This window comes from Schistocerca piceifrons, chromosome 7 (assembly GCF_021461385.2).
Source record: "Schistocerca piceifrons isolate TAMUIC-IGC-003096 chromosome 7, iqSchPice1.1, whole genome shotgun sequence".
Taxonomy (NCBI): Eukaryota; Metazoa; Arthropoda; class Insecta; order Orthoptera; family Acrididae; genus Schistocerca; species Schistocerca piceifrons.
In genome coordinates this window covers 562093189-562102930 of record NC_060144.1, presented here as the reverse complement: position 1 = coordinate 562102930, position 9742 = coordinate 562093189, and the positions used below count along the sequence as shown (strand labels likewise).

The 9742-nt window shown below is 45.6% G+C and overlaps 1 protein-coding gene across 3 annotated transcripts in view; it reads right to left on the bottom strand.

Moving 5' to 3' along the window:
• Positions 1-425: 425 nt before the first annotated feature.
• The window catches only part of LOC124805214 (45 kDa calcium-binding protein), a 147044-nt gene continuing 137727 nt past the window's right edge, over positions 426-9742 (bottom strand). For all 3 annotated transcript variants that reach the window (XM_047265720.1, XM_047265718.1, XM_047265719.1), the window contains one exon: positions 426-763. In XM_047265720.1, the coding sequence (XP_047121676.1) occupies positions 587-763 (177 nt within the window). In that variant the 3' untranslated portion in view covers positions 426-586. The remainder of the gene's footprint in view (positions 764-9742) is intronic.

Below are 9742 nucleotides of genomic sequence, written 5' to 3'. Positions count from 1 at the left end.
TTTAAATCATTTCAATTAAATACAAAAATTAGTTTTAATTTTTAGGAATATGTAACTGAGGAAAAAAATTGTTAATGCAGCACCTTTTTTCCATGTTATAAATACATGAACCTTCTCAATGTAGGCTTCACAAGGACATCTGAAGCTGATGCCCCATAAAAGTGACATGCTGAAGGAGAACATGCTAGGCATAGCTTTCTGCTGAATATTTAATGGACGATGAAAAGATGCTACAGATACAAGTGTGGAACCACACTTGTAACGACATACAACAAACAGTTAATTTCAATTCCATCTCAACTTCAGCATGATGGTTATTCAGGTAATTCAGCCCCCTTACTGGAGAACACAATAGCTAATCATTTAATAAATTGTCAGTTCCAAAATCTTATAATGGGATTCTAGATATTAAAAGAATGCAAAACTTCAGCTCATTAAGGTTTTTTCAGTTGCTTGTGCAGTCCACATGCAGTAATCCAAACACAAATAATTCAAACATAGTAAAGTTTGTTAATCTGACATCATACTTAATACATCAATACAGTTTACATTTCTGAATGTACAGTCTCCTCGTTTCATTATTCATCTAGAACTCATCATGGAAAGATCGAGCTGTATCGACCATCTTGCTGTTGAGGAAGGGTCCTGCATGAGCCAGTACTTCCATTAGACTCACAGCACCATCTGCATCTGTGTCAGCAAGCTGAAGCAACTGCGAAGCTTCCTGACGTGCGTGTCGTGGATTGCGTGGGTCCATGTACATCTGAAAGTGAAAGATATTAAGCACAACTCAAAACCATGCCACTCAAGTTAATTCTTTATCACCCATTGTGATGTGCGTGTCCACGATACGCTATCAGGGAACTAGTGGACAACGCTGCATTAATATTGCTATGTATATATTTTCCACTGGTAAAGGGAAACCTTGCTAAAAGTTTGCAGAATTCTTATAGTTACAGACTGCACCTGCAAACTGTGCTGTCTTTGAGTTTCATTGTTAACCCTCTGCTCTGTATTGTCTCATCAAATTAGTTCATGCCTGGAAATAGGCAACCCAATGAACAGATTTGCAAACCGGGCTAATGTCGCACCTTCCTGGACAATTCCTGTCAATGATTTGCACTTGCTTATTAACGTTTGATGCATCACAAACAGTGCCTGTATTGAGCACCTGTAGTGTGAGTTCCAAACTTGAAAAGATGCTTTAGCCACCGGTCAGTGTCTATTTCTGACACACACTCTCTCTCTCTCTCTCTCTCTCTCTCTCTCTCTCTGCTTCTAAGACATTAAGACATTATTTAAAATAAACATAATGTATTTCACTCCCCCCCCCCAAAAAAAGGAAGAGAAAGAAATGGTAGTCAAAGGGTTAGGACAATAGCTTTACTCATGAACAGGATAGGGATCTGGGAACATTTCTCACACCAGCATAAAATATACTAGTCATTGTTGTCACGTCAAATTAGAGCAATAATTCAGTCTTTCAATGATAGCCTCACAAATATTCATAAAATTATATTTGATGAAGTAAAAATCTTGACACGCATATCAACTTTTTGATATTCTGTCACCAAAGAGGCCACTGAGATCAAGTTGCACAACAACTTTCACTGGGACAGTGGAAATATTCTTAGTCTTGCATGGAGTGTTGAGAGACTGCAGAGAGATTCAGAGACTTGTTTGTGTTTCAATGGCACCAACAGCATCACAGACAATAACAAACACAATCTTTGACAACATGAGGGCAGAAAGTTATTCCTGATGAAGAAGACTGATATTACTGTCAAAAGCACACATTTTTATTTTATTTTGATGCTGCAAGAGAATAGAGAATAATTCAAACAGGATTGTGATGTCACACACTTATAAGATGAAGTGGAGCAACCGAACACATTTTAAGACCAGTCTCCTCCAGTGATTACATTTCCCACAGTTACAGTAAAAATGCTCATACGACAATTGTGTGGATTTGTCTGATTACCTACTCATCTTTTACAACTGAAATTTGTTGTCTTTATTCCCCAAATATGTTTTATAATCACATCAGATATCTTCAGTGGCAGCATGCAATGAACAGAAAATAGTATTCTAACTTATGAAAATCATATTTACACATTTATGTCATTACTACATTTGAAACAGTCACTAGCCATTTGAAACAGTCACTAGCAACAAAATGTTGGTACATTTCATTTAAGCTGTTTTGTATATGCATATTTATTATTAATGCATGCAACTTACTCTGATGAACAAGTTCACAAAATCTCAGTTTGGGAGCCCACTACTGTGTGGAATCGATAGTTTGTAGCGACCACGAAACTTAATATCTGTGAATTCTAAGTGCTCTCTCGAGCCTCCATCTGAACTTCACTTTAGTCGGTTCTTTGTTGTACTTCATTCTGTACGGATGCAGTGTCAAGTGTAAATATACTCGAGCTATGACATATATGGGAATTAAGTTTTCTATATCCTGATTACCGATCCCGTTCGCACAGTGGTGACCCCCAGTGTTCGTTCGTGTTTTGAGTCTTCTGCGCCAATGTTTATACAACAGGTTATATGCAGTACGCAATGACCACGCCAAACAATGCCTTGTTCGAAGATGTGGAAGCAAAACACTGCTCACTTAGTTTCGTCGTTTCTTCACCGACAGCGTATTCATCATTTACCAACGCCATGTGCTAATCTCATTCGTTTTCGACGGTTGACAACTACGCCGTTAGAGCGAACAATGGACTCGGGCTTCGCATCACTGGATTATGCCCATCCGACAGTGAAATGTGAACTGAACAATATTTTGAATTGTGTCTCTTCAAATTGAGTGTTTCACGAACAAAGTGATCTCCATTCTCCACGTGTTTAGCCACCCCTCAGCATGCTACATTGGTTACTGTTAGGCCGTGTGCAATGCCACCATTACTACAAGCCATGCCGGAACTGTTCCATGCACGTGGTGTTCCAGTTGTGTCTAATTTACATGCACAATTCAGTGTTTCGCGTAACATGGACCCCTGACTTAACCTCAGTGTCCCACCACATGAACTACAGGCATCTTATGCATCAGATAGTTTCCACGCAGGTGGCGTTCTCAACCCCCCATACACCCCCCACTCAAAGATTGTGGGGCTCCCCATTTCCCATCGCTCAACTGCCTGCTGCTCCTGCCGCGCCGGTCTCTCACCCTATTCTGGAAGCGGGTCGTTCCCACGGTACCATCCATGCCTGCCGTGCCACATTTTCGTGACAGTCAACTATGCCAGCTGCCGCAATTACGGATTTGCTCGCATGGTTTAAATCCGGTCATACCATGCTGGACTCTGACTTAACCTCAGTCCAGCTGCTAGCCTAGGAGACACCGAAACCGCCGTCATCACCCCCCCCCGGCCGCCTGCCGAAGCTACCGCCCTTATACGAGGACAACCCGGCATCGTGTTTCGCACTCATCGAGCGTCTCTTTGAGTTACATAATGTGTCTTACGACAACTCAAACTTTCTCTGCCTCGCCACACACCTCCATGACCATTCAGATTTGATTTGTGACCTGCTCCTTTCACCGCCACCTGCACCAAAATATGAGTTTGCAAAGAAGACTATAATGGAATGACTTGCCTGCTCACCACAAGTGTTAATAATCAAGATTCTCTACGAGGAGCACCTGGGGGAACACACCCCCTCACAACTCTGGTGCCACCTTCGAGTGCTCGTGAACGAGCATACCATGCCTGACGCTACACTATGGGCTGTGTGATCTGGCAAACCACCTACCAATCTACAGATCCACCTGTTACCACAGTCATTCGAGTCCATCGGCTCCTGTCTACACATTGCTGACCAGTTGTATTCGCTGCTGCAGCAACATCAGCCAGTTCATTCCACACCGTTCTTTGGCACAGCTGCCCCCGCATACCGATCTTCGACTGGCAGAGGCAGGGCTCTCTCTACCGTCACCTTGTCTACTTCTCCTGGCAGCGTCGGCGACTCTCTCCACTGTCTGAGCACTCCAGGATTCCCCATACACCTTACGTACCGATCTATTTACTGGAACAAATCAACGAGTTCAAGCCGCAGTCTCCACCTCCTCCTCACCCTTTCTGATGGTACCACAAAGTGTTCGGTGATGACGCCAAGAAATGCAGGTTGCCATGCCAACACCCAAATGCTGACCACAGGAACTAAGAGACGCCGAGTCCTTCAGGGAACTTAACAGGCGTCCTCATACATTACACTCCGTTCACTCATTCGCCCGGCTGTGTGGTCGTCTCTATGTGACTGACAATGTGTCAAGTCTAGCTTTTCTGGTTAACACTGGTGCTGATGTGTCAATCATACCTACTTCAATGGCTCCACCCACTTCCTCACAGACGAAGTCACTTCTACGAGCTGTCAATGCAACGACGTTACCTACCTCAGGCTCAGTAAAGGTTATGGTGACTCTATCTCCTTCTCTATGTTTTCCATGGACATTCTACATTGTCAACATCAATGAACCCAATCCTCAGTATGGATATTTTGTCTCATTACAAACAATCTCTGAACGTCGTACAGGGTTCAGTGCTCCACCATCCTACGAACACTCACATACTGTGCACATGCAGTTATGTCCAACGCTCTGTTTCCACCGCAACATACGATATCATACGTGAGTGCTCCGCCCTCGTGGGCAACATTGTGACCTGCGTTATTGACCTACTGTCAGAATACGACTCAGCGACGCAACTCCGCCAGGACAACGAGAAGCTGAAAAAACGCATTGCATCCCCTTGCAGTGAGCTCGTCGAGGCTCGCACCTCGCTTCTGCAACTGCAGTCCACAGCGCCGCCACCTAACAACTCTCATCAGGTTGGTCAACAAAATTTACTTGTGTGTGACATTCCTACACCCCTGTTGTGCTCGCCTCATCCAATGCCGTGTGTTTCAAACAGTGCTGCTAATGACAATCACGCATGTGTTGTGACCACACTCACCTCTTGGACAGCTACCGTGCGTGTTGATAAACATTCCTCCTCTCTCACTCACTGGCCACATGACCCAGCAGCCATTGTGGCCCCACGTGTGACGCCAGTGCTGCTCTCGGGCGCGCCAGTTGTCCAGTGCAAGGTTAACAGCGGACAGTTGCCGCCCGTTCCGCTTTGCTCGACGCTGCACACGCACCCACCCTCTTCACACAAGCACACTCCGCGCTCCTGTAAGAGACGTGTGACTTTTGTGCTGCCTTTCCCCACTTGCGCTAATGGCTATGCTTCATTGCGCCCTACTCGTCCGAAGACTCGGCGCCAGGACGTTAACCAATCTCATGTGCAGTTCTCAGTTTCTTCCATCACTGATGGAACAAGAAACAAGATAGTTACCACTGCCGGCCCTCCTATTAGGCATAAGGTCCAATGCCTCAACCCTATCAAGTTGCACGTGGCCTGGCAGCAGATTAATGAACTTTTGGCGGCAGGTATTCTGCAACCCTCAGACAGCAACTGGTCTTCACCAATCCACCTCATCCCCAAACATGACGGAACTTTTCGAATGTGCGATATTACAGACGCTTAAATGCTTGTACCGTCATGGACAGTTACTCAGTGCCGAACATCAATGACTTCACTCATATGTTATTGGGCGCCACAATTTTCAGTGTTATTGACTGTAAACGCGCCTACCACCAGATTCCCGTGGTGGCGGAAGACATTCCTAAGATGGCTATTATCAGGCCGCTCAGTTTATTCCAATACCACTTCATGCCGTTCAGCCTAAAGAATGCAGCACAAACGTGGCAATGTTTTATTGACTCTATCTTGCGACAGTTTGAGTTTTGCTTTGCTTATCTGGACGACATTCTCATTTTCAGCAGCTCAGTGGAGGAACATGAAAAATCTTCTGTCTATGGTCCTCCAGACCTTGAACTCCAGTGGTGTCGAGGTCAACAAAGACAAGTTTCAGTTGCGCCAGGCGTCAGTCTCCTTCCTAGGTTACACCATCTCCACTAACGGAATGCAGCCTCCCAAATCTCATGTGCAGGCTATCACGTCTCTGCCGCCCCTGGCTACTTACAAAGAGCTAGGCCATTTCCTCAGCACCATCAATTACTATTGTCGCTATCTGCCGCCTCTGTTCAGGCACCCCTGACGGATGGGCTATCAGGCACACAAACTTCTGGTATCAAATCCGTCTCTTGGACGGCTCCGATGCTAGAGGGCTTCAAGGCTCTGAAGACTTCTGTAGCTCACACTGTGACACTCGCCCATCCTGACCTCTCGGTCGAGTTATTCATCACTACGGATGCCAGCGACATCGCGGTGGGGGCAGTGTTGCAACAACGCAAGTGTGACGTGGTTTCTCCCCTTCATTTCTTCTCCAAGAAACTATCTATGGCTCAGAGAAAATATTCTGCATTCAATAGAGAGCTCCTTGCTGTTTACAAGGCAATCACACATTTAAGTCCCGATGTCGAGGGACGTTCATTTTTCGTCCAAACCGATCACAAACCACTGGCAGATGCAGTCTGCAACCCATCTGATCTGCAACCCATCTGAGGACCCACCCCCTCGACGTTACCGCCACTTTAACCTGGTATCTCAATTCACAGTGGACGTCCGTTACATCAAGGGTGCTGATAACATCGCTGTAGATTTCTTCTTGTGGACTGTTGCTTTTTCCTGCATCGTTGATCTTTCCGATCTGACCTCCCTCCAAGCTTCTGATGAAGATTCTCAGGCTCTCCTTCGAGACCCACAAATGTCACTTGTTTTCACAATGGCTTAATTTCCTGGCATTTCTGATGAGGTGTGGTGTGATTCTTCGACTGGCCCCACCCAGGCTGCACCGACAGGTTTTCGATGCCCAGCATAACCTAGTCCACCCAGGCATTCGAGCCACCACACGTCTCATGTGAGAAAGTTTTGTTTGGAAGAATATCAAACGGGACTGCCAAACCTGGGCATGCAGCTGCATCGCTTGTCAGTGGAACAAGATCAGCCGCCACACCTCCCCACCTCTGGGCACGTTCGACATTCCCGCAGGACGATTCCGTCACATACATATTGATCTGATTGAGCCTCTTCCTCCTTCGGAGGGCCATAGATATATCTTATCAACTATCGACAATTTGTCTCGCTCGGTCGAGGCTGTCCCTCTCTCTAACATTACTGCCGAGACGGTAGCCAAGGCTTTCACTGGGTCGTTGATCACTCGTTTCTGGTGCCTGACCACTATCACCACCTGCCTGACCACTATCAGCACCGATCAGGGTCGACAGTTCGAATCCTCCCTTTTCATCATCCTCTGCAATATCAGTGGTATTAAATAAATACACACTACCACCTATCACCCACAAAGCAATGGGTTGGTGGAGAGATAGCACCGCACCCTCAAGACAGCCCTTTGATACCATGATTGTCTCTGGTCAGAAGCTCTCCCGTGGGTGCTACTTGGTCTATGCTCGACCTATAAACCTGACCTACAGGGGACTATATCCGAATTTGTTTTTGGCAAGAAGCCAGTCCTACTGGGGGAACTTATTCTTCCCCAGGTTAGCGAGGATCTTCCCCCCTCGCCAGATTTCATTTGCCAGATGTGCACGCATTTTCAACAAACGCGTTTGCACCTCCCCATCAGTTACTCACTGCTCGAGACTTATTTTCCCACCACACTCTCCGACTGCTCCCATGTCATGCTGCCTGATGATGCGGTTAGGCAGCCTCTTCAACCTCCTTATCTTGGTCCCTACAAGGTCCTGCGGCGGGGGGACATGACTTTTGATATCATGATTAAAGACCACACACAGACAGTTTCTCGGCATCGCCTGAAGCCGGCTTTCGTCGACCTGATGGTCTCACACCGCTGCAGTCAGACTCTGCAGATGATCCATCCTTGATTGAGAATGAAGACGTGCTCCCATCAACCTCCCGCACACCTCTTCCGCTGAAGACTGTTCGCCACCGTTCACTGGTTTCCCAACCTCGCCCCCTCTTTCACCCTGCGCAGGTTTCGCGCCCTCACCTTTAACATTGGAGACACACACACCTACTATCAGTTTGTCCTGCACCGAGTGAACGACGTTTCTATAGTGACATTCAACGACCGAGTGCTCATTCTTTTGACAGGTACCTAGGTCCCGCCTTCGGACAGTCCCTTACACGTCAATATTGCACACAACCTCACACTCCCAAGCGAGTGTGACTGATCGTCTCTACATGCTTTCATTTCTACGGACGGCTCGATCCACTTAAGGGCCACACATTCCTCCGCCACGCCGTTGACTGCCCCATCCGCTTACTCCCAGGCCGGCCGCCGTCTCATCCGGCCATGGTGGCTGACAGACTACGAAGTGGACCTGCCTCTCGCCACTCCATCTGCATAACCCACTTTGTTCAAGATGGAAGTACCTGTTGTGCACCTGCCTACACGCACAATTTCCACTGACGTCGATGTCCGCACACCCTCACCCTTAGACATCTGTAGTACTCCGTACTGTGAGGGGGGAAGGCGGGAGGGGAAGGGGGATCTGTGTGGCGTCAATAGTTCGTATCGACCACGAAACTTAATATCTGTGAACTCTAAGTGCTCTGTCGAGCCTCCATCTTAACTTCACTTTAGTCAGTTCTTTGTTATACTTCATTCTGTACGGACACAGTGTCATGTGTAAATATACACGAGCTATGACATATATGGGAATTAAGTTTTCTATATCCCGATTACCAATCCTGTTCCCATAACTGAATTCAGGGGAGGCACAAGTCGCATTGCAGCTGGAGAAAAAAAAAGTCTCCAACCCCAAACAACAACAGTCTGCCAACTCCTTACTTTCAGAAACAGTTGGGTTGAGTGGAAAGAGGAGGGAGTGAAGTGCAGGTCATTCAGAACCACAGTTACAAGGAATTCACCTTGTCTAAGGCAAATGTGGGTCCTTCTTAAAGCTGAGTGACCTACAGCTCCTTCCAACTTCCCTTAAAATAAGTACCAGCCAGTTCATCTTGCTTTTCGCGAACTTCTAAATTTTCATTCTGATACTTCTTCTCTACTAATTAATAGCTGTGTGTATCAATGCTATGTCTGTGGAAGACACCAATTCCATTCCACTAGAGATTCTCATTACATGTGACAGGTCGTCCAGTTTTGGTGTTTTGTAACTGAGCTGTTTTTCGCTGTCATGCAATGTGAGAATTTACTATGTGATATTTTGTAGCAGAGAAAGAAAGTATAACAAGACTGGGCACAACATGAATGCTCCCACTCCAGACATCATGAGCTGAGTAACATTGCAACTATGCCTCATATATTGACATTAATTTGCTAGTTCTTTCCTTTCTTTTGGATAGGTTCTACTGATGCTGATGAGTAAAAAAATTGTAAATTCATCAATGAAAATACAATATTTATTTATCTTGAAATTCATAAATATTGTAGAACATACACAGTTCATATTTTCACTGAAAAATCCTTCATTTTCTCTTTTATAGATTGTGTATGTGGCAGTCTGTTTTGATAGTGTTAGTATGTACATCTTGTTGATGATGTAGAAATTATTTCTACATCATTTCTTATTCTCACAAGCTCTCACTAACTTCATTATGAGTGGTGTTTGTGTGAGAACATAAGTGTACGCACGCTTGTGCATCAATTACACATAATCTCACAATGTATGAACTGTGTTTCACAATTGTGAGATCACAGTTGCTGTACTTTGATTGTTAGGATATGAAATGTAGCTTCTGTGAGTTGTGACAATGCATGGCTAAGGCTTTCTGGTCACGAC